The sequence below is a fragment of the Chiroxiphia lanceolata genome, chromosome 1 (assembly GCF_009829145.1).
Source record: "Chiroxiphia lanceolata isolate bChiLan1 chromosome 1, bChiLan1.pri, whole genome shotgun sequence".
Taxonomy (NCBI): Eukaryota; Metazoa; Chordata; class Aves; order Passeriformes; family Pipridae; genus Chiroxiphia; species Chiroxiphia lanceolata.
This window is the reverse complement of record NC_045637.1, coordinates 128,337,382-128,363,635: the sequence shown is the minus strand read 5'-3', so window position 1 is coordinate 128,363,635 and position 26,254 is coordinate 128,337,382. Positions and strand designations below refer to the sequence as shown.

At 34.1% G+C, this 26,254-nt stretch overlaps 1 protein-coding gene across 4 annotated transcripts in view; it reads left to right on the top strand.

Annotated features, from left to right (window-relative positions):
* Positions 1-26,254, top strand: part of PHF14 (PHD finger protein 14) — a 160,898-nt gene that overhangs the window by 65,153 nt on the left and 69,491 nt on the right. For all 4 annotated transcript variants that reach the window (XM_032689433.1, XM_032689419.1, XM_032689424.1 and 1 more), the window contains exons 15-16: positions 4,413-4,463; positions 4,625-4,746. In XM_032689433.1, coding sequence (XP_032545324.1) covers positions 4,413-4,463; positions 4,625-4,746 — 173 coding nt within the window. The remainder of the gene's footprint in view (positions 1-4,412; positions 4,464-4,624; positions 4,747-26,254) is intronic.

The window sequence follows — 26,254 nt, the reverse complement described above, 5'->3', positions numbered from 1 at the left end:
GAAAACTAAACCTTAGTAAGATATTCTTGGAGAAGATGGCTTGCTTTCACCTTGATGATTTCATTGAATCAAATGGCTTAGTCTCTTTACCCGAGGAACATAATCTTCTGGGGGATTTTAAAGAGTTTATCTAGAAGTTCATTTGATTATGTATCAGCGTGTGGTTTTCCCCTCAAAATGTTAGACTAAAGAAGACTCATGAGAAGAATTTAATCTCTTTTATCTTTTATCATTTTTGTCATCAAAGTTTTTCTTTTGTTCTTGTTTAAAAATATTTCCATTTTATGCTTGCATCTTAATTTTAATTCATTGACCTTTCTTTGTCTGCTCAGATTATTTTAGGATGTATTGCTAATGAAATAAGGCACTACTTTTCTCTTTCAGTTCAGTGTAAGGTATGTTCTTTGTGATGCAGCAGCTAGACTGCTTATTTTAAAAAAGAACAGCTTTTAACTTGATTTCCTAGCAAAATAAGTATGCAGTTGCCTACCATTATAGTAGCATTACCTTTAGTAACCTATAGACCCATTATTTGTTTGAGGACTGTCTAGGCCTAAGGTAATTAAGTACTGGAGTATTTTTTAGAGCAACTGGATGGGAAGGATGAGGCCTGTGTAAGAAAGATGTTCTCACTTTATTTGGGGGACATAGAGAGAACTTTGGGATATGTTGGGAGGTGTGGTTTGGATGAGGTAGAGGAGAGGTTAAGAAGTCATTGGAAAAGGGGAGGAATAGGAAAATTATGGTGTACTATCAGGAGGTCAAATTTTATTAGTTTGGCTGGTTTTAGCATCAATTTATTAATTTATTTGTATTGTTTAACTGCCACAGTGAAAGGATACGAAATGAAAAATAGAATCTGCACTTTTATCATGGTTATGACCTTGGCATGTTTGTCTGAGAATCAACCTATTGCTATAGGCATATAATTCTAAATCTTAAGTTGCCTGTGTAGTAACCAGAACGTCAGTCCCTGCATGGTGATTCCATTGATGCTGTAGGCTCTAATGCTCAGTGGCTGGAATCGTACTGTGAATAGTAGGGAAGTATCTGAGCACATAGCAGAGTTAGCTCTTACTTGAGTGCCCACTGAACGAATTCCAAAGCTGTGGATGAGACACAACCAAAGACTTGCCAATCACCTGTCATTAAATGTCAATAATAGAAATATTTTTTGAAAACTTTTTAAAATATTTGAAATAATTTTGCACAGATACCTTTTATTTCTACATGTAGAAAATTATATTGGTACGTCTGTCTAATCCACACCTAGCTGTGTTTTGATCTGGACTGAGTTGTCCATTCCAAATGAGAGATGTTTTACAGCATATCTACCTTTTCCAGTGAAACAGAAAACCTGTTGGGATAGTACTGGCGTTGATGGGGATTTTGTTTGGGTACTGATTAACATGAGGTTTTGCTTTCCTGACTTTACTTTCCTGCATTTGGAAATGCAGGGACAGATTTCACAAGACTGACTTGCTCCGTTTTGTGGTAAAGGGAAATCCTAAATTGAACGTGTCTCTAGTATTGAATTGCCAAGTGTTTTGATTAAAGATCACTGTCTTTATTTGCATCTTTTACTGGATGAAAGTTATAAGTTTTGAATATGATCAACTTTATTAGAGTTGTAATATATATTATATAATAACAAGGTTCCTTTAGCTTGTTTTTAATAAGAAATCTTAAATTTTAAATAGTTTATGGCAAATACATACAACTCTAGTATTTGATGTTTATTGTCTCTGATGTTTTGATTCTGAACCTGCTAATGATAGAAATTATTCAAAGCAATTTAAAATGCAAATACAGTGCTTGGAGGCAAACAGCAGTGAATAATACTGGACAAAGTAACCCAGGTTTATCAAATTCTTTTCTGTCAACCTGTAAGGTAACTTTAGTGAAAACGTATGTAAAATTACAAATGCCAAATTACTGGCAGGCTGTTGTTGAAAATCACAGAATATTCAATTTTCAATTGTGAATTTGATGTTATTTTCCATGATGAATAGTGGCAATAGTATAATGATGTGAGAAGTGTCGCAAGTATGTTTAACTGTGGAGGTCAGTTTGGAAAAAAATAATGTAAAATTAAGTTATTTTAAAAGCATATAAAGTATCCTACAAATATGTGTGCCAAAGGTGTGTTGATTTTAATGTTTGTTTTCTAGTGATTGTCAGACAAGCTCAAGTTTGTTTGAAGGTTTAGAAAGCTAATTGAAGCAAGTGTAATTTAATGTGACATTTCTGGTCATATACGTCACACATTGTATAGTAGACAGGTGAAAACCAACATTTTTGTGACCAAGGTGACTAAATTGTTTATAAATCTTGTATCTCAATTTTGCCGAAGTTTAAATATGATTCATCACTCCTTAAAATGGAGTTATTAACTTGTAATATTTTCCGCTTACGATAAAAAGTAATGTCATTGTTACCTAGATTTCCAAATTATATATCATTTTTCAAGATAGCACTACTCTGATAGTACAAAGCATGCACTCTTTTCTCTTGCTGCTTAAACATGAAGAGTGAGGACCATCTCACTGCCTATTTTGGCATGCACTCTTACAACTACTTCTTTTTAATCTTTATACAGCTGCATTCAGCTGGACCTACGTGGCTTAAAATTGCCAAAGTTTGAAAGTGTTCTGATGACTAATGCCAGAGGCTGAAAGTATAAAATTGGCAGTTAATGTACTGGTGTCTGATGAAATTTTTTTTTTGGTCTAGTTTTAATTTGCAGTGTCTTTAGGTTGTGTAACATATAATTAACATGTAGCCAATGTTAAATTAACTCCTGTAATATGACACTGATGAATTCAGTTACCTGTAATAAATGGCTTCTTCCAAATTTGGACTCTTGTGTGTCTGCTGTGTGGCTTGTGGAAGGTAGGACACTGCAATTATGACTATATTATTAATTGTACAGTAAATATTGATATGTATTAAATAGATAAGGTTTTACATTTTTTAAGAAATCATCCTTAGTGAAATGTGAAAGAGAATCCTAATGGTAATTAAAGTATTTTAAAGAGGCACAAAATAGACTAGTATTTTCTATTCTGCTACATTCAGTGCTACTACAGTTAACTCCTGTCTAAAAAAAGAAAAAACTTCCCAAACAGTATGTTATTAACATACACAGATCAAAATCTGCATAAGTAGAAAGATATAGATGTGTTGGAATGACAGGTTTATTTACAGTTTAAAATAGTGAACAGTCTTAATTTGAAGATAATATAAATCATCTTCACAGAGGATCCCAAAAGGAGAAGCTTGATATTACTAACTTCTTTGGAATGGGATTTATAACTGCTTGTGCATCTAAACTGCTGTGAGATGTTTTTTTACTTTTTCTGAAATGCACACCAGCTGTTTCAAAGAAAGTTTTAAGAAATCATAAATTAGTCAGTGCTTTTCCTTACTGTATGACAAATTACTTCCTTAGTAATTTCCTCCCAGAAAAACAAGCATTTTAAAGTTTATTTATTTATTTTATTAGTGTCCGTGTATGAGACATTTTGGGTTGCTTGAATAGTCTCTGATGTTTCTTATTTCTTCCACATCCTTTCTAATATTCTTTCCTTGTTAAACAAGAAAGAAAGAGTGTGACATTGTCAACTTGTGGCAGTTCTTTAACGCAGGAAATCATAATGCTTCTGTTTCAGAAATACATAGTGACTGAATCTCAACTCATGCAAGTTGTGTGTGTTAACTTAGAGCTTGTAAAACTTTGGTACTTGCTGTTATAGTCCGTGGAAACATCTTGTCCTCCACACTGTTGGTATTTATATTTTTTTTGCCAAATGGAATACTGAAATAATATCTACTGTTTGTATCACCCATTCCACCTGTTGTGTACCACATACTGGTCATATATTAGTAAATGCTACAGCTGTATGAGCATTTGCCATATACCCATTTATTAAGCTGCAGTTTGAAAGCTTTAGTTCTTGTTACTCCTCAAAAGCTGTAAGAGTTATTTTCTGTTTCTGTTTTGATACAGTTTTATTTTTAATCTTATCACTTGGCTTACAAATAAAGCACTTTTCAGTGCTCAGGAATTTTATTTTAATACACTGCTCATGTCAAATTTCAAATTATTAGGTTTGGAAGTTTATGGAAAGTCGGTAAGAGATTTGTAGTTCTGGTGGCAGTATAGTCTTTTTTAGAATAAGACTTAACATGTTCACATGTTTGTATTTACTTTTTACCTAGTTCTACAGATTTATATCCGGAATGTGAAGCTGTTGTTCTAATACTCGTTAATGTAGTTGTCTGGTAGTGGTTTTGTAGTTAATGCTTTAAGTTACTTCCTGCCGTATGTTTTTGTTATTTTTAGGAATAATAGATAAATAGCAGAAACATTCTGTTACCTAACATTGAATTTTAAATATATTCTCTTCTAGAGAACTAGAGGACGAAAACGAAGCTTTGTACCTGAAGAAGAAAAACCTGAGGTTGGAATATAACGTTTTGTTTGTTTGTTTTTTTAACAGTTTCACAAAAAATTAAACTTTATGCTGAAGTGTTACTTTCAGTGCCATAATTGAAAATATTTGCTTTCCTTCTCTCCTTTCCCTGCCCCCCCATTCCTTTCTTTTGCCTTCTGCTATGACAGGAACGGATTCCCAGAGAAAGAAGGCAACGTCAGTCTGTTCTGCAAAAGAAGCCCAAGTCAGAGGATTTAAGGACTGAGTGTGCTACCTGCAAAGGGACTGGAGACAATGAAAATCTAGTCAGGTAGGTTTGATACTCTGACCTCATGAGGAGTTAAGGTTCCATTTGTATCACTTTGTCATCATGATTATAATGAAGAAAATGTACTTTTTAAGAACACGATCAATTTCCTCCTCTTATTTAGGGGAAACATCAGAAATACTGACTTGATTCACTTATTGACCTAGCAAAAACATTTACATTGTAAATAACCAAGATAATCTGTTTTTCTAACAGAGGAGAATTAATTTACACTTGTCAGGGTGAATTGTCAGTGTTTTAGGGCAGGTCAGGAAGATAAACTAACCAGCATTTTAACGATATTAAAGCTACAGATGCATCCTAAAAGTAATTAAATTTTAAAAATTAACAATTTTATGAACTGAACTGTGGATTATGAGGAATTTATGTTTTTAAAAATGTATTAATGCTACCTCCATTAATGCAGATCTTGAAAGGGTTTGATAATCATGTTTCTTATCTGAAACAGAAGTGAAAAAAAAAGTTGAATGATGTTTTAATAGGTGCAAAAATCTAATTAAAGTGTAGAATAGCTGCTATTAAATAGCTACTGTTGACCACAACTTCTGCAGATTTTGACTTTATAACTGGCATTGTGGCCTCTTTGCAAAGCTGTAGAGACTGCTCACAATTCTTGAAAGAAGAATCATGAAGCTTAGCAACCAGAAGGTGGATTTTAATTGAATCTACTGAGCTTTCATTAAAATGATCTCATAATAAGTTCAGGTTAAAAAAAGTGTGTTGTATTTAGGTCCTGTATGCTTCAACTAGATTCCTCTAGACAAGTTCTTCTCTTTAGGTCAGATATAATTGCTGGTTTTAACTGAAGGACTATTCCAAAAGAAGTATTTTAATTTATTTCTAGGAATCAGAGTTATGAGAAAAGTCAGAATCACTGATATGGGCAAGCAACACATAGCTTTAGAGTCACAGGTACAGATGCCTTGTACATGTTCAGAATAGCTGGGTTTAATATTAATTCCAGCATATGATTTACCGTAGAAATTGTTACAACTTCAAGGTTGTGTGCCAGACTGTAGTTGTATTTCCAAATTGGAGGCGGAGTGCCTGTGCAAACTCATTAGTAACTTGTGACTCTCATATACACAGACAAGCTAATACTGTGAGGTAATCCTAGATCCTGTTCAGTCCCAGACTGTGAAATAGAGGTGGGATGTTACAGTGATTGCTCTTGCAATTACACTGATGAGAACTTGTGGCAGCAGGTTTTTAACTGCCCGTGACAAGATAAAGGGCTTTCTTCAGCCCTGTTTTTTGCAAGAAATAGAAGATGCAGGAAGACCATTTTGTTGTGGGAAGGAACCCTGGTAAAACATATACTGTGCTTTACTGTGAAAAAAGCACTGAATTAGGCTTTTTCTAGAAGTGCTAAATACCACACTGGAGGACATAAAGGATAAGATGAGAAAATGCCATGAAAAGCTGGATATTTAAGTTGCAATTAAAAAAATAGTGGTAGAAAATTAGTGTTATCTCTTGTTTACTGCATGAAAAGATTTTAGTAGTAATTTAGAAGGGCCAAAAATAAGTGTACTACATGCCAAAACCCAACAGATTCTCTTATAAACCATCCTCATAATTAAACCTAGAAACTGAACATTAATCCTGCATGGGAGAAGGAGTTTCTTATGTTTTAAGTCTTTGTTCATTATTCTCTGAAAAATATTTCCTTAAGTCTTCTTATTTTCCCTATTATTTTTTTAAAAAAGGTAATTGATTTAAGTTTAGTTTTCTTCAGATATTTCCTAAAAATAGCTGCAACTTTATCCAGTTTAGATTACCACTGCTTCTGAAGAACTGTGGAGGTTTAGTTTTGATAATTAATAAATTATGGTGAAGTTAGTAAATTTGGATTTTTTTAGTATTATTTTTGCTCTTAAAGCTGTATTTCATTTGATGAGAGTAAATTCAGGGACTGTAATAAGGTGCTAGCTACAGATAGGCTTTCTGCTATGCAACCAAATCTGTATAGGGGAGTGATTCACAGTGTGTTGCTATGTCAGAGAAAGTTTTCAGAATCCTTTTTTCTCTTAAGTTGTCACAAAGTGATAGTAGTGACCTTCTGCCTGCACAGCTGCTTTCTCCTTCCTGTACCATCATGCAGGATTCCTTTGTGATGGCAGAAATAGTGTTTGAAATGCAAGTTGGTAGGGCAAGAGGTGTTTAGGAGGGAAAACAAAGTATTTTTTCAATATCCATTTTGTTTGGCACTGTTATCAAAGCCAAAAACTTCTCAGATCTTTGTCATCATCTTTGCTCTTCACCAAACAGATGTTTTGTAATTATTTATAAATATGAAAATTGATCACTAAGATAAATAGAAATATTCAACTGGTGAAACTGCAGATTTAATGAATATTCCTGAAGGACCTTCTAGCTTTTCCTGCTGTGTGTTGTCTCAAACGGGGCTGGTTACATGACTCTTGGACAATCTGCTTTTAAAAATGTTAGGTTTTTCTAAAATTTATTTGGCCCTTGCTTCAGTGTTGCGATCTAAATAAGGATTAGAGGAAGATAATTTCCTATTTCAAATTATTTCCCATTTCAAAGAATGCAGCAGACTATGTAGTAATGAATCTGGAATAAAAAAGTATTTTTTAACTAGTTACTACTCTTTGTCTAATGGAGATTTTTTTTTTTTGATCTCCATTTTAGGTGCTAGTGTGTAGCATTGGATAGTTAAGGGATTATTTGTTACGTGTTCGATGTCTTGACTTAGCATGTTCATATGGTTTAAAATCTTTAAATAATTACCTATGGAAGGATTTAAAATTCTTCCTAAAAAAGTATGTTTCATCCTAATGAGTTATAGTGCTTTATTAACTGGCTGAGTATGCCTTAGTGACTATAGTGATTAAAGTTAAAATATCTTTAATTATTAGTTTTTGCCTAAAACATATTGACATGTTCCCTACTTTTATATATGCTAATAGTTGCCTTATGTATGTATTGTAGACATGCCGAGATAGTGCTTATTTAATCATGGATGTCAGATTATATAGATAAGCTGTTTCACTGTAGTAGCATGCACTAGAACTGAAAGTTTAGCTTTTGTAGTTTTGTCCACAAGAAAGGATCAGTCTTGTGATCCTTATATGATATAATTTCTTCTTAGAATTTAGAGTGAATTTATATTATAAATTCTTCCATACACATCTGTGTAAGTTTTGTTAACTAAATAATCCTAATTTTTTTACCCTTTGCAAGGTTAATGAGTGGCACAGTCAAGATTTACAGATCCGTCAAACAGTGAAAAGTTAATTGAAAGCATGTACTCAAACGAGGCAAAGTCGGATCTGTAACTGTCATTATAAATGACAGCGAGAAAGCTATATCTGTAATTAGAGAAAAGTGTAGATTTTGAGTATCTTTTTACTCAAATGAACTGTAATTGAGTTTTGAGAGGAATGGTAGTAAAATATGGTGATTTTTAAATATATTTGACACAGATGGGTGTAATGTAAGGCATGAAGACACAGCACTTTTTAAAAGAGATAAGAGTTCAGTCAAAAGAGCTATAATGGGGGCTAGAAACTAAAGTATTGTGAAACCAGAGGGTACCTATAACAATATACTACTCATTCTCAAGCAGTAATCAAATATTGAAAATATTTACTTGAAATTGAAGATTTACACTGAAATACAGGACTTTCTAGAGCGTGATGTGAAAGATAAATTTTCTAAAAAACTCAGAAAATAATTTTAAAGGTTCTGTTTGTTTTTAGAACTGACCTCTGCTATTTGTTTTAGAGAGCATTTAGCTAATGATGCTTTTCTTTTGTTTTATTTTGTGAATTTTTTTAGTTCTATGTAGTTTAGACATTTAATAGGTTTCCTGAGTGCCTATTGCACTTGTGCATGAATTGCTTAGAATCTTGCAGAAGAATCTCCTAGGGTTTTTTTTTTGTCAGGCCATAACTCACTAATGCAAATCTTTAAAAGCAGCTCCCCAATAGTTCCTTCTAGAATTTCACCATATTTAATAGAAACATGGTTAAAGAAGTATATTTCAGGTGGCTCAATATGTAATAGGTAAAGCTTGCCCTTCGTATTGTACCATACTCCAGAGTAAGTGATTATACTGCTGTACACACAAAGTGCTTCTAGCACAGTATTACTGTCTGTTCTGCTTTGGTAGAATAAAAATTAGGATGAATTATGTAGATAATTTTAATATATAGAACACATTTTTAAATAAGAATCCACAAGCTAATCCAGTTTAAAACCTTTTGAGAGAGGACTTCTAATTGACTTCAGTTCTTTAGAGGTGACCCCTTCTCAAAAAATTAACTAGTTCTCGACTGCTGCTATTAAAAAAAAAATACATCTTCAGTGGTTAGCTTTAAGATGTGCTTGGGTAATATTTAGGAATGTAGTACGTTACATGAAATTGGCATCTCAACTGTAGATTTGAGAAAAGCAGAGTAAAATTAAAATGTAGGTTATGTATGGGCCAAAATCAGGTTAAAGAAATCTCTGAAAAACATTCCATTTCTTCGTCCCATGATTTAGAGCAAGCATATTGTAATACATTCTTTTGTAGTTTTTCTGTATTGAGTTTTTCTTCTGTATTGTCTGTTAAGTTAGAATTTTCCATTTAATTTGATTTGCAGCAACTGAAACAAAATTATGACTTCAGCATTACAGAGAGCGTAAAAAAAAAAATGAAGGTCATTTATTTGAAACAATAGAGAATAGAATTTTTTGAAAATTTGAATGCTGGTTATAAAGTATTCAAAATGTAAATCTGTGAAGCAAATCATTAAGTGTGTATGTAGTACTTATTTTTAATGCATATGTTTACTACGAAGTAAGCTAAATGTGAAAGTACTTATTTTTCCCAATATACTGTCACACTTTGCAAGGGAGTGTAATGTGCTGCACATACAGTCAGTGTATCAAGGCAGACCTAAAAGGGGAAGGTGAGGAGTAGGAAAGAAGAAAACATATGCAGTGTCATATTTACTAAACAGAAAAACTATTGAATAAAACTGACTGTAAGGTTTGGCATAACTTTGAGTTATCCAGTCCTACTGTAACTGAAAATCTTTCAGCATCTGTAATTCTGCTGATACAAATGTATGTATCAAGTTTAGGATGATAATTTATAAAGGATTGCATCCTTAGCTGCACACAGTGGTCAGCTTTAGTTCTGTTCTTGAAAGCAAGTGTTTTCTGGACAGTCTCTTTTGAATTCTCTGAAAGTTTTCTCTCAAGAAATGTCACTGGACATGTTTCCTTAATTATATTTGTCTTGTGTAAGTTTATCTTTGCATTTTTATTTCTTACATTTCCATGCAGAGAGGCATGCTAAACTTAAAATTAAGGATTTCTTCCTTTGAAACTCTTCATGAGCTCAAGTTTATTCCAGAACAAGCACATTAATTATTAATTACCTTCAGTGCACTGTAACAAAATTAAGTCTGTTATAGTGATGGAACGCCTATGATTTACAGTAGAGGTTTAAGACCACTAATGTAGGGATTAATCACAAGGAAAATGTTAGTTAGTTAAGCAACAATTTGCAAGTCTTATGTTTTACAGAGGATAACAAATGTGTTATTTTATTGGAATGAACTAAGAGAATGAAAGGAAACATAACATTCAGTGGTGTAGTTTATTTCTACTATGTAATTTACAGGGATTAATTCTGAAAGTTAACTTTCCTAATTGCTTAAGTTACCTGTTAGATAATTTTTGCATCATTTGCCTCATTATATTGCCTTCTGAAGAGTTCCTTTTTTATGCTAGATAGCAGGATAGTACATATAATGACAAATGCACAGTTTTCCTCAGAGAGGACTTTATTCCAACTAAAGCACCTGTGTTACAATGCATTTTACTGTGAAATACCACAGGTTTTTCATTTCATGTAAATTTGTATGCTAGGGCAGACATTCAAAAAAAGCCATAGGCATTGTGAAGCTCTCTTGCCACAAGTACCTAGAAGTCAGGCATAGGTCTGGTAATAAGATTTACGCTGTTGTCATTCAAGGTTTCTCTAGAAGCAGACTGCTAGGTGCGTTTGCATCTGGGCTACCCCACTCCCTGAAGCTCCATGTGCCTGGACCACTTGAAATTGTACTGCAAAAAGTCCTTGGCAGATTCTTGAGTTTTCTGTTAATTAGGCACCAGTCTATTTACCTGGTACCTAATGGATTTCTTTAGTACATTTGTCTGTTATTTTCCCGAAATGAGACAGCAGATTTGAATTGAAGTCCAGATTATTTTTTTCCCTTGATTGTTTTGCTGGTTAACTCTTATGGAAATTTACCATAGAAGAATATTCTAAAGAATAGAAGCTCATGTCTTTGGATACTGATTTTGTGTTCTGTCTCTGGTTTGATTACCTTGAAGGAACTCTTAGAGGTAGTCTGTGTAGGAGTGACCCACAACTGAAATTTTGGAGTTACTACCATGATTAAAAGACTTGTTTCCATTCAATTCTGTTATCAGAATTGGGAAAGTCAGGTTGGGAAATATACACAGGACCATCTGATGTAATTTTTCTGTAAAGTTTAGCATTGAGCCTTCCTTTTGAAAAGGAGAGCAAAACTGCATGAACGGTTATCTGGCCTACTGTACTTTCTGATCATATGCAGGTCCAGCAAAGGATGATCTCCTCCCCACCCTCTAAAAAAGGATTTCTTTGAATTTTTGGGGTACTTAATGGTATTTCCTATTAATACACTGGGAAGAAATATAAATCTTTAAAGTATCTAGAATAGAGGAAAAATGCTTATTTGTCCGTCTTCAGTGTAATGAAAATTCTAAAACCCTTTGGAGTATTATTGTGGTATTTTACAAGTGTTCCTCTTACCAGTGAATGGGGGGGAGAAGTGTGAGCATTCCCCAAGTATTTTTCTTCACATTATTTCCTGAACTGTTTAGTGATCTGTCAGTCAATCCTTCTTGAAGTTCAACATTAATCTTTTTAAGTTCTCTATAGTGGGCTTTAATCTGTAGAACCTTTGTGAACAGTAGAAGTTTTTGATCTCTTCAGCTGTAAGTTTCAATGTCAGAAGTTCTTAGTATTGATATTAGAAGTATGCTGATCCAAAAAGCTTTCGTACCAGTGTCATAAACTTTAGAAGTATGTAACAAGATAACCACTTGTAAATAAGTAGGTCTTTCTGCAGGGTTACTTTGTTTTCCACTGACAAGTAGTATTTTTACATTTTTTGATTACTGAATTTTTAATATTTAGTTATCCTTTTTTCTCCTTCAGTTACAGCTGCTTGATCAAGTCTGTGCTGCAATCATGGGTTTGTACATTACAGCCTGAAACTATATGTTGCAGTTGTGATCTGTTCCCCAGACAGCTGTGTATCTCAGGATTTATTTATTATTTTTCTGATTGCCCTAGGAAATATATGCATCAGAGACCTTTGCACCCCTTTTTTTTTGTATTCTATAACTTCTAGGATTTATAATAATTTATAAAATAAAAAAATATAACACCAGGGATCTTTTCTATAAGTAATGAGTGAGCTCTTCAGATAAAGCAGTCATTGAACAAGATAACTCTTCAGAAGATTAAAATTACTTAATGAAGCAAGATGCAGAGAATTTGAAATCGCAATATTTCATGAATGATGGAAGAGGGGAGACTCGTGACATATCAAATTATTTCCCAGTCTGGTTACCAGTAATAGGTTATGACTGCAAAAATATCTATCTTGATGGGGTCAGTAGCTTCTTATTTTTGTGGGCATTATTAAGAATTTTTCCTTACAGCATCATAATTGCATCAAATAATTCAATTCAGTTGGCGTTTGAATGTGTCAGATAGTTCATCATTCTGGCCAAACTGCTTCAGTCACTTTCATGCAGCAAGGTTATCACAGCAGAGCACTTCGTACTATAGCATACTCAGAAAACAAATGTTAAGTTCATTATCAAGTCAGTTGTTTTGCATTGTTAAGCTGAGCCATTGCTACAGAAACCACAAGACTGAAATTTATAGTTATGAAATTTATAACCTGAGAATGTTCATGTTCAGGTATTAAAATAATGTGGTAGAAGACCACAGCAGGAGACAATGACTGTTTAAATGCTGTGTTGCAGCATCAGTTTTGACTTGTTACAATTAGTGTCAAGTGAGCATCTGTGCAGTCAGTTTTCTCAATTAAATATCTCTCCACAGAACTGTAATGTAAATTATGGGCTATTAGAGTAAGAAGTCTTAATATGGAAAAGAGTGATTTTTACTGTTACGTGCTCATTTTTTCTCACGTTTGTTACTGCTGCCCAAAACTTGTGCAAGTCTTTGATCAGTAGTTACTTAATCTGTGTGGGGTTTACGTAGTAGGTGACCTGAAGTTTGGGTGCAAAACTTCATCTTTGATATTCAAAACTAATTTTGTCTTGGGGTTTTTTTTAACATTACCAAAGAAACCTATACATGAAAAGCAGTTAGAGATACGGTGAGCTTAAGGATTTTAAGTCACTTTTCTCAGCACTGAGCAGAGTTGTTCTTCACATAATTAGAATGGCATATAGCACAAGTTTTCATTAATAAATCAGTGGAACGAAGTTGCGTACAGTTGCTTGCTAATTTGGGTCTAAATCAGGAATTTTGCTTATGTTATTCTTACCTGAGAGGCTGTAGATAATCTATGTGTATATGGGATACTGATTTTCTTTTTAGCTTAATTGTGCTATAGGCTGAGATATTGCAAAGTTAATTATTGGAGAACATACTTATAAAAAGATGAAAAATGAAAAAGAATAATAATAAAAAAATTCTCATCATAATACCTCTTCAGCATTATGATATATTTGGTAAAGATTTTTTTTTTCAGCATATGTTACAAGAGAAATCCAGTTTTAATATTGAACTTTATTTTGAGGTAGCTGAAATAATTTGCATATAATAACATCTAAATAGGTAATTTGAGAATTATGTCATTAATATCAATCTTTTTATAGAATACCTTTGTTTTTTTAGGAAAAAGAATAGATTTGTAGGTTTTATTTTGTTTTCCCGTACTTCAGCATGATTTTGATATCCACTGGATTTTCTCTACTGTCACTTGACTTACTTTAGTTCCCTCATGGTATGGTCATTGAAATTACAGGTTGAATAATCTAAAGTCTATTACTAAAGTAATTTTTTTATGTATGTAAAATTTAGGAATTTGTAAAATAGAATATTTTTCATTTATTTTTCTGTCTTGTTATTAATTTTCTTTCTTTAGCATATTTTTTAATTTTTGTGGGATTTTTTCCAATTAAATTTTGGTTTTAAATGTTTTTCATCTGTGTCATATCCAAGGCTGGATTCTGATTTTGCTTTGCCTTCAATTAATAAAACTGGATCTCCTTTACAACAGTTGACACTGTTGTTATTACTTAGATTTTGTGTGATTCCTTTACATTCTCATCTCAATGAAATTAAATTTTTGTATCTGATTTGCTTCAGGCCACTTAAAATGCCAAGGGCAAGATTCTATATTAAGACAGGAATTCAGTATCACTGAATGATTCAGGTAGCACTTCATTACCTTATAACAACCTCATTCGTCTTCTTCTTGAGATTTTTTTCTATACATTACCCTTGAATGGATTTTTTAATACTTGTTCTTTGCCTGGAAGTTTCTTTTTTTTATTTTTAATCTTGTCAATTGAAGAAATGTTTGTTTGATATCGTTGTCTTGTGGAGGTGTGAAACATACAATTTAAGAATTTTGCCATGCTGTCTTGAATAAAGTTACAACTAAATTTTTAAGTCTATCTCTGACTTCATCTTGAGGAAGGACTAGTAACTTCACTAATGTTTCTCTTCTTTTCATATCACTGGTTGTAACAAAGCAAAGGTCAAGCGTAAATTAATGTGCAGTTCTCTGATTAACTAGCTGAACTCATCCCATTCCCCCCCATCTTCCTTACCGAATTGTCAGTTAAACTAAGTACAGTAATGTCATTGTATTGCATGTGTACTTACTGTTGAGGAACACTAAATCCCTCTAATTTTGACTTTGAGATCTGATGTGATTCCGTATTAGGGAGATAGTCAGTTAAGTGTAAGTTATGATTGGAATATGGTTTAGTAACTGACTTTTACCATTGCACATAAACATAGTAATTATTCTAAATCATAGCATCACTTTCAGCTGGATAACCACTAAAATCACTGCACTGTGGTTTCCTGAAAATGCCACAATCCTTCAACTGCCAAATTAAGCCCAAGGAGAACAACCATCAGTAATGCCTGCACAGTTATGTAGAGGGATGAGCCCTGAACCAAGTGAAAAGATGTTCTGGAAGAACAGTAACCTTTCCCATGATGTGCACATTTTCCATTACATTTCTGACACAAAATGCTGTGAAATGATTTAATGTTGACATTTTGTTTTGCTGACTTTTCCTTTTCTTATTAAATAGAACCAAAAGTTAGGTTAGGAAAGTAGAGGGAGGGTGGCCAAGCATTTGAATTTTAATACAGAAACCTCTACTTTAAAGTCAAAAGCAAAACTATTCTAGATATACATTGTTTATGACGTTGGATTGTACAGATTTTGGGGGAAAGAAAATGTACATATCTCCAGCATCAATATTGAACACCTTGCTCTGTAAGGTTAATTGATGTTGTTGCTTTGCAGTAATTGCATACCAAGTATGTATGCTAATTCAGTAAAGCATCCTTTCTAATTAGCAATCAGAGATTTTACACATCAGCTATACAGCACAGCACACGCAGTACACTTATTTCTTCTTGTCATTTTTTATGTATATTGCTAAAAATGATTGTAGAAGGGAGCAAAACGTGAGCCGACATGGTAGAATGAAAGGTCAGCACTTGTCACTTGGTAAAGGCTAAACTTTTAAGGAGTGAGAAAACAGAAAGAGGCTATCTGTTTATGTCATACAGGAGCTTGTCTGCATCTACAGTAACACATGTAAGAGTACTTGGGCAGACAAATTATCTGTCCGAAGTGTGGTTCATGCATCCTTTGGCACCTTTCGGTTTCCTGTTTCAGAACTGATGAAAAGCCTTGCTTGTTTCTAGGACAGCATACAATTTTATCTTTGAAAAACACAGCTTTTGCTTTCTTAAGGATGTGTGACATTTTCCTGGCACCTAATTTATTTTATCCTTCTTCCTTCTGATTTCAATGTGTTGGATGATGGTTGATGTCATTGTAAGTCATTCTGTTTCCATGAGGGGGCATCTAAATATGAATAAAATGTTTTAGTTTGAAATCACTGGAAATAAACGTAGAGTTTTGGTTGTACAGTAGGTTACTTGAAAGAAAATATGTGTATGTTGTAACATATTTTCTGTTACATTATTTAACGGTTGGTCAAGAAGGCGTGCTCGCTTTGACAAATTCAAAATAATCTTACTTTCTGGGAAGAGGACCTCAGTTTGTTGTAATTTAAATATTTGTAGCTAAAAGTGAAACACTAGCAACTAACTTCCTCCTTTTCCTGTAAACTAATGTGTACAATTGGGTTTTAAGGGTAGGATGTGTCTTAGAATAACTGTGGATCTGATAGCACCTTCAGGACTTTATCAAAGCTTCAGCATCCTACGCGTGCTAAAGCAATTTTGAGGAGTTTTTTGTGGTTTTGAGAGGAAACTGAAATGGTAGTGATTGTCAAAGGTGAAAATGGTACCAATACTTTAAAGTTGAAGCATTGCTCAGTTTCAGCCTGAGAAGATAGAAGTGAATACAAGTATAATTCGGTGATAGTAGTGGACTGATAGTTAACTTACTAATGTCTAAAAAATAATGTTGTAATAAAGGCTAAAATAATTGTAAAAATCCTAATGGCAGTAACCTAAACAATGGAATTTGTTGGCATTTATCTGACCATAATATGTAGGTAATAATTTCAGAGCTGTTTCTTACAAAGGACTATTAAAAATGAAATAGATGTTATGAAATTGTTTTTGCAGCCTTTAGCTGTTTGCTAACAATTTAGTACAGCAATAAAAGCTAGCAATAGCAGCACCAAAATTGCACAGCAGAAACTTGATTATAATTTGGTAAGAAAATATTGTATAGATTAAAGTGCACACTTCAGCGTAAACTGTGGCCAGGGTTTATCCTTGGGTTTAAAAATCTCATAAATTTGAATAGCTTTTTAAAGTGTTCTTGTTACTTAAAGTCAGAGACAAATTATGCCTGGTGCTGATGTTATTATCTAGGGAAATAGAGGAGAGGAGTTAAATCTTCTATTCTGTAAGTATACCTGTATTAAGCCTTCCCAGGCCTCAAAATGGACGTCTCCTTGGACCTTGTGATATGGACTTCTTATTTCACTATTCCCATTTCTGCTCAATTATCCAGGTGAATAAAACATAAAAGTTAATGGATGGGATTCATGCCTGCATTTTTGCATCTAACAGAGACCATGTTCATTAGCACAATGAAATGTGAGCACAGACTTGTGGTTTATGCCTGGTAAACGGCAAATAAAATAAAAAAAATCATCTTTAAACTGTGTCTTCATGAAATTCTGAAGTCCATTGAAATTGTTGATTTGACTGTCGTTTCCTTCATAGGGTTATTTTTGAGGTAGCAGAGTCCTTATGCATTTCTGAACCGTCTGTCCTTCTGTATAGAAACTCAGATTACATGAGGAGGTTTGCAGGAGAATTTTCTGGAAGTGAAGTGTACTTCATAAATGCTTATTGAACTTGATATTAAGTAGGTGGAACAGAATATATAGCTGGTGTAATTGGAAAGAATTTGTGCAAGTCCAGAGCAATTTTTATTTGAGAATATCAACTCATCTTGAGACATTCAGGATATGTAAGTTATATTTCTATTTAAATTATTTATATTTTTAAAAGTATTTTGAGAAATAGGTGAAAATATGGAAATGCTGCTCAAGACAGAGCTTTTGGGAAACTGAGAAAAGGAGACAAGAGGAGGACTAAGTAGGTAGAGAGGAATGTAAATGAGTAATGAATAGAGGAAAAATCTGTTTTCAAATTCTGTAAACCTCAAAGTAGAGAATGAAGATCTGAAATTTCACGTGAAAGCTAGAAGAGATCCAGTCTTGCGACTGCTGGGGACATAACTTCCTGGCAGTGTAGATTCTGCTTTAGCATTTCATGATGCAAGAATTGAGAGGAGGAAAAATGAAGTTATTTAAAGATGAGGCAAAATGTGTCCAAAAAATCAGCACTTAAAAAAAACCAATTGATGTTTGAAGGTGTTCAGAAAGAATAGCAAACAAGATTCATTAATAAGATGAGAAATTGTGACAGGGATAACTTTATTTATAGAGCTATTTGCTTCAGAATTGAAGACCCATTTTAGTAAATGGCAAGAGAACAGAGCAACTTTTAGATTTTTCTGGCTTGATGAAAACTATAACTGCCAGTGAATGACTGTGGAGGGATGTTAAGAAAAGCACTTGAGGAAAAAATACTTAAAATGTCCTCTTCTAAAAGCAAATGTAATATCTGTTAAGATTTTAATTTTGCATGAATAAAATCAGTAGTGCTAGTTTTAGTAGTCCAGTTATGTAATGTGTATCAATCCAGTAATATTTAATTGAAGTTTTTCTATATTTTGCAGAAGATGTGCAACTACTGGTATGTAAAAAGTGTGAAAACAGCAGTTTAATATCTGAAAAGGCAGAGCAGATGAAAAGAGAAAAAATAAAAGTGTTACTTTGTCATAGTATAAATTGTTTAAATTTACATAAAAACAGCTTATTATCTGCTGGTACCTACTGACAGTTCTTTTAATAACAATTGCTGTGAAAAAGAGATAAGAAAACCAGTGGGCTTCTAAAACTCCTGTGGTAATCTTAGTTTTTCACATTAAAGAACAATAAATAAACTGCAGGACTTTAATTTTCCTTAATTTTGAAAGTCTTGTCTAAATCATTTCTGCTTTTATTAGAAACAGAATCACAGAATACTTGAGATGCGAAAAGACCTCTAGAGCTGGTCTGTCCCAGCCCCCTAATTCAAATAGAGCATGTTACTCAGGGCAGTTGATTGGGTTTTGAATATCTCCAAGGATGGAGTTTTTACAACCTCTTAGGCAGCTTGTTCTGTTGTTTGTTCCTTCTCAGAGTAAAAAAAAATAGTCTTACGTTTAACATTTCCTGTATTCAGTTTTTGCCTGTTGCCTCTTGTCCTTTCACTCAGCACCACTAAGAAGTCTGGCTCTCTTTTCTTCCCCCCTCAGGTATTTACACAATGAGAAGATTCCCAGTGAACCCTCTCTTCTCCAGACTAAATAATCCCAACCTGCTTAGCCTCATTTTATATGAGAGATACTCCAGTCACTTAATCATCTTCATAGTCCCTTTGCTGGACTCACTCCAGTAACTGGTTTTTTGTACTGGGGAGCCCAGAACTGGACACAGTGTTTCAGGTGTGGTTTCACCAGTGCTGAGTAAAAGGAAGAAGTGTATTTATTGTTCATAAAAGTAGACCATTAAAAAAAAAAATCTTTTATTGTGTATAACAGGCAAAATTTGGTTTGTTTTATAGGCAGTCATTAAGAACAATACTTAAGGATGAGAAGGTAATTTTGCTTATTAAATCCATGTCTTGGGAAAGTCATGTCATAGTTGTAGTTTAAAAGATAAATTCATTGAGCAGCATACTGGAGAACTATCAGTGCTAATGCTTACAGTTTTCCACTGAAAGTTGTATCTCTTAGGGGAAGGCTCCACTATGTAAGTTCAGATAAGACATCCACAGTTCCAATCCCTTCCTCTGTTCTCTTTGAAAAGTGCCTTTTTCAAATGCATTTCTTAATTCACTGCACTAGATTATTACCCCAGCCCTATCATTCAGGGGTCACCTATCAAATTGCATTAAAAGAGCTGTATCATCTAACCTAGCAGCACACTGAGACACACAAAAACTCCCAAAACTCAACCTCTAAAGGGCTCTTTGCCAATTCCTGTCAACCCCAGAAAATAACAAATAACATCAAAGCTAAAACTCCACACTTTTTCTTAGCTACAAAGAAGGAGTTAGGAGTTAAAAGTGCTAGGAGAGAAGACCAACTGTTGTTGCACTATAGGGATGAGGTCGCTCCTGAGGGATGGAGAACATAAGGGCAGGAGGATTGTCAGTCTGTAAGAAGTTATCCTTTTCATTCCTTCTGGTGGGTGGTGGGATACCTCACAGAGTAGGGTAGTGGGTGCAGTTTTTACAGATACTAAGAGTTAAGGTGCCCACCATCTTCATTTCAAGCAAAAGTGGGAACACATAAGCTGGCTTTCTGTGGAGTGATGGAAGAGTACTAAGAGTAAGGTTTTTTCTTCTTCAGATCCTAGTACATTGAAGATCTGATGTGAACAGTTTGTGCAAGTTAGCCATTAATTTCTAAGCTGTACCAAAATTATTGTGACCTCTTTTTCACTCTGTAGGTAGTAGCTTCTCTCTCTCTAGGCTGTTGATAAGTATATCTGTGTGCACACGTGTTTGTATTTGGAGTGGTCAGTGGTGTAAGTAGTGAACAGTATTAGGTGGTGTAAGTACTGGTAGTGAACAGTGTTAGGCATGTTCCTGTCTACTGTCATTTCATAGGATGATAGAACATCCTGAGTTGGAAGGAACGCACAAAGATCATCAAAGTCCACCTCCTGGTCCTGCACAGGATAGCCCCAAGAGTGACACCAGGTGCCTGAGAATATCATCCAAATGCTTCCCTCAGGTCCTTTCACTGGCACCAGAGAGAAAAGATCAGTGTCTGCCCCTCCTCTTCCCCTCACGAGGAAGTTGTAGACTGCAAAGAGGTCTCCCCTCAGTCTCGTCTTCTCCAGAAGAGAAGAAACTGAACAGACCAAGTGACCTCAGCCATTTTGCATATGGCTTTCCCTCTAGACCCTTCACCATATTCATTGCCCTTCTTTGGATACTCTCTAATAGCTTAATGTTTATCTTATGTTGTGGTTCTTCTCTGAAAAAAAACAAACAAACCCAAACACATTAGTTTGTGCTGGTCTATGTGATTGCTGAGTATCTGTAACAGTGTACGTTCTGCCTTTTTTGCAAAAGAAAAACGTGGATTAAGTTTACAGTATATGATACTTGGTAATTAAGCTGTTGGTCCTGCTTACCAGGAGCATTTTCATGTGGAAGTTTGGTTCTTCTTTTGGAATGTTAGCTTCAATTCATTAACTTCAAATTCATACTGTGATTTTTGTTTCTGAATTAGTGAAATCTAAACACTCCGTTTCGTCAAGAATCATGAATGATGCGTATTCTATACAATGATTGTATTATGAAATGCTGACTTACGGGCAATGAAATGAGAAATGATAAAACACGATGTCCATGACTGAAACTTCATTGAGACAAATATTACCCTCTGGAGTTTTTACCTGGCACTGATAGAGATGAAAGTTTGCTATGCTGGGCAGTGGTAATAATTGCAGTATCAGACCCCATTTTCTGTTTTTTGTTACTTGTAAAACTTGAATCACTTGGATGCAAAATTCTCCATGTCTCTTATGTATCTTTTAGGCTGGATGTTTTCAGGTAAAATTTTTAAACTGAGATTTGGGCAAATGTATTGTCTTGCCCAGGTGTCCCCCACCACGTACCCTTAAGGCAAAAGGTAAATTGAAGTCTTCGATCAGTAAATTGAATTTTGGCAAACACCTCCCTTTCTTTCCCAAGGACAGAGAAGAAATATATCGATGTCAGTTTGATGAAATCTGGAAAATTGGAAGCCTTGAAGGTTACTGTGAAAGGAATAGTTTCCTCATAACTACCAGAGTGGTGGTACAACAGTTTTTAGATCTTCTGTTGTTGTGCTTCGAGTGTGCTGTGGGCCATCTGAATATGTTTATCCCTGCAGTTGGAGTTGCTACAGGACTTACAAGGAAAAGAAATTTGGATTGAGAAGAAAGATCTCAAGGGTGGTATCTCAGGTGTCTATGTTCATATGCATCACTTCACGATACAGAAATATCTGAGACAAGTATTCCAAATAGAACAAGACTGATTCTGCTGATTTTTTTTTATGATTAATCAAAACATTAGTAAGTCTCCTAACTGAACAAAAAAGTATTTATTTTAAAAAAGAGAAGTATGAATGGCAAGCATTAATGAGAAAACAATGCATTTTTAGCATTACTTAGATAGTTACAGTTCCGATGTGTTTATTTTGCGTTCTTAGAAACTATTCTAAATGCAGAAAAATGTTGGGTGTATGACTTAACTGCTCAAATATACATTGATTAATAACTCTCTATAAACAAGAGATTTTTGGCTGAAATTCCATGTTTTAAGTTTTTATATATTTTCTTTGATGCTACATGCTGTCTTTCATCTATCTTGACCTGTTAATTAAAAAATAGATAAAATAGTTAAAACCTTATTTGGAATATTTTCATTTTCCTCCGTTCACCAAAAATAAGTAGGAAAGGAGAGATCTTAGGAATCAGTCACGGATTCAAGCACTTCGCAGTTTTCTAAAATCAAGTTCTTCAACTTTGTATCCATCATTTTTACGTTTTGTCTCCCTGTCATTCCAATAGATTCACGTTCTGTGCTCTTCTAGAGAAGAAAAAATAGTGAAAAGGAATATGGGGGAACACGGGCATTTCAGAATGACTATGACCATTAATAAGGCAAAAGGGTAAATCTACTCTGTAGTTCCAAAGTCATGAGAATGACATAGAATGGACTTTTATTTCATTTTTTTCTCCCAAATTCCAGTTCTGAAGACGGAAATTTATATAAATGCATTGTTTGAAATGCAGTTATGTCTGCTTTTAATTGATTTTAAAAGTTTTTTCATTTCTTCCTGTACTGTACTGTGGAACATAAGTGCCCAACGACAGCAGTAACAAAAGTTTAGTAAACAGGTAAAATTAAATATTGAATATCAAATTGAATAATTTGATTCACCTTACATGCAGCATGGTATAGGGTGAGGCATCAGTTCTCCCTACTGATTTGTTTTGGTTTTGTTTTAGGTTTGTTTCATGTAGATTTTACTGCCAAGATGTAATATGATAAGAATATGTATTACAAACAAATTATTATTTTCATATCCAGAAAAGTTGCTTCATCTTTTGATTCATGTGAAAGAAACCACACTTCATGCTCCATCTACATTAGGTTGTTGATGTACCTGTTGAAAGTAACATTCAAGAATACAGCTGCATGGTATAATGACATTGCAAAAAATCTGGAAAATCTTTCACTTGACTTCTACTTTTGTCATGATGAAATAATTTTCTTGAGGGTCTTTTTTTATATTATTTGAGAAAAATCTTAAGTGTGTTACAAGGTACATCATGGTATTATTTCACTTACCTTGTTCTTTTGGAAGTGATTTATTTAATACTTAGTAGGAAGTTTCACAAATAGAGCATCTTCTTAGTACACTGTCATAAAACTTTTGGCATTGTCCTAAATATAATTAATTAGCAGATTTTTGTATGTAACACGGCTTATCTTTGTCATTGCTTTTAAGATTTATTTTTGATGTCTGAATTCTATTTGCATGCTTACATTGAACTGTGGCATAGAACAACCATGTTATAACAACTGTTGTTCTAAGTACATTGTCTAAATAGTCCTTTTCAGAAGTGCTGCACAATGCTTTTTGTATATAGCTTGCAGATGTATCCATTGTTTATGCATATTGGTTAACTTCTGACTTCTTTTGAAAAAACTATTACTAAATATTGCATGCTTCAGAACTTTGTTTCAGAAAGAAAATTATAATTCTTTTTTTTGTGTACTTCAGATTTATTCTGTTCTTATTCCATTTCCACTTAGGGATATGTTGTTTTTTTTAGAAAGTTTAAAAATGAAGACTGAAAATTAATTATGAAATTATAGTGGAACATATGAAATGTTTGTCTTATAAATTAAGCAAATATATTTTGAAACACATCTTTCCAGCCTTTCTACATCTGTCAATCAATTTGAAAAACTTTATGGCCCTTTAGAAAAAAGATCCAGTGTTAAGATACTTACTTGAAAATACAGGGATGTGTATGAACTGTGCAAGTAAATGCACTGCATTTTCCATACTTTTTGTTTTCTGACCTAATATTTTGTTTGTAAACACATCTGGGAACTTTTTACTTAGTCCATTTTGTGTATAAAGTTGTTTATTGTGGAGTTGTGAATATAAATGAATAATACTAGTTTTCGGGGGGGAGTGTTGATGGCTACAAATATGCTTAAATATGCTCACAGTTATAAAACCTGTAACATTTTCTGGCTTTTTCTTGGTGAAATGTTTATAATATCTGGGTTTCAGTAGAATATGAAATCACCTTTTAATCAAATAAATAGGCCTTTATTGTGACTAGTACCATTGAACTTTAAGGTGGCATTAGGGGCACAATATTTTACTATTTGTGCACAAATTTATTAATCAGTCTTGGACACCTCTTAGAAATACACTACTGGCTTTTATGTACAACAGATACTGTCTATAAAGAGGGCTGGGAAGAGAATTTCTTATTCCTTGTAACTGACAGAAATCCACTACTGACCCAGGCATTGAGCATCACAGGGTTTTATTCAGCATTGTGGCTTCCCATCCTGACCACAGGAATCGATCTTACTTTCTGATACATGAAATGAAAGCTTTTGAATATCAAGAACATATTATCGTAACTTCTTACCTGGTTGTTCCCATATAGCTGAGTTCTGAGTACCTCTGACCTCACTGCACAATGCCTTGTATTGAAAAGGCATCTGCTAACGTTCCTTCTGAACCTGCTAAGCTACAGGTTGTGGCTGTGAGCCCATGTGGTTGGTGGTCATGAATAAGGAGAGTTTGACAGTGCTGTCTTGTGTAACTGCCCTTTTGGATGCCTATGGGTTGCATCTCAATCCCCCTGGCATCCTCTTTCCCAGACTAAACAAGGCCAGCTCCCTCAACCTCTCCTTGTAGGTTACGTGGTGCAAAGCCCTGCCACTTTGGTAGCCAATTAGGTGGACTCTTGTTTTCTCATCTCTCTTGAATTGGATGGCCTGAAATGGATTATGGCATTTTAAGCACAGTGTTATTAACTCTGAGTAGAGAGGAAGAATAACCTCCCTTGATTTGCTGGTCCTACTTTCATTCAATGATTAGTTTGACATTCACTTTAACCCCCGGGTCCTTTTAGCAGGTCTGAAAGCAACTCATCCAGTTGCTTCTCAGTCTGCACTGGTGCAAGGAGTAATTCCCCCTCCATGCAAAATTCCATTCTGCTTCTTGGTGAATTTCATGAATTTTGACTCATTATGACGATTTTTTTATGAGCTCTGTCAACCTCAAAATCCCTCCTGTGGTACTTTGTCTGTTCCTGGACACCATATAGATCCCAAGCTATTGCCTGGGGTTCTTTGAATCCAGCTGGCTTTCAGACCATTCATCTAGCCTTGTTTTTAACTTGATAGGGAAAATGCTGTACCAGACTGTTTGAAAAGCCTTATGCTGAACACATTTTGAAATGTTACCACCATTACTCTTCCCTGTTTCACAGAGCAAATCATTTGTTATGGTCATTTCAAACATGACCAACTCATCTACCCTTATTAAATCTTTACTGAGTGCTCTGGGTTACTTTCTTGTCCTTCATGTGTTGAAACTTAGACAGTGGAGTGAAATTTAGGTTTTCCTGTCAGAAGTCATCAATTCCCACTGATAAAGAGCCAGCCCACAAAAATTACTTCATCTACTTTTCTGTAAAAAATAAACAAAATTATTTTAATAGTACTATATAACAAACAGCTTTAGGCTTTATTTTACGTACTGAAATGGAAAAAAACATACTTCCCACTGGTTTTTTTTTTATCTTAAAAGGCTCCTCTGTTCAGGCTCTTTATTTCAAGTCAATCTTATAATGTAATTTATTGTATTATACAACTGCTAATTATAATATTTCTTACAGTGTATCCTATAAACAGTATATCCTATAAATAGTAGCAATAATAATAATAATTTTTGTGTTTGAAGGAAGTTTAGATTTTTTTTCCAATAAAGTGTTTGATCTGAAAGATTATCGTTAGTATATTTATATAGTACTTCTGAAGGAATACACAGTTCTCACAGTAACAGAAACAGTTACAGTAAGTGACAGTAGTCATAATAAAAAGCGGTGTAATATAAAAATTGTAAATATTTTTATTGAGTTTATGCTTTTGAATTTACTGGCATATTATGTCTTAATTACACACTGTTTATGCAAGAGGTAATTTTACTGCAAATATATTCTGCAACAGTTATTGTCAACAGAGTCCAAAGCCCTTTTAACCTGCTTTGGCATCAGGCTAAGAACTAGTGGTTGATACTGAGGGTCAGTTGTGGTTTCTCTGGAAGTGGTTTCTACAGGCATGTTGGAGGTGCACACTGCTTCAGAGCAGCCTGAATGATCCTGCTGCTATAGATACCTCAAAACTCCTAAAGCTTCGAAGTATGTAGATTAGACATAAAAAGTGAAATACCAGGAGAACTTGTATCATCTCCTGTGATACAAAAAGGTCAGAAGGTAGTGAAGGACTGGTAGTTGATATTTAGCTCCATTTTCTTTGCTAATT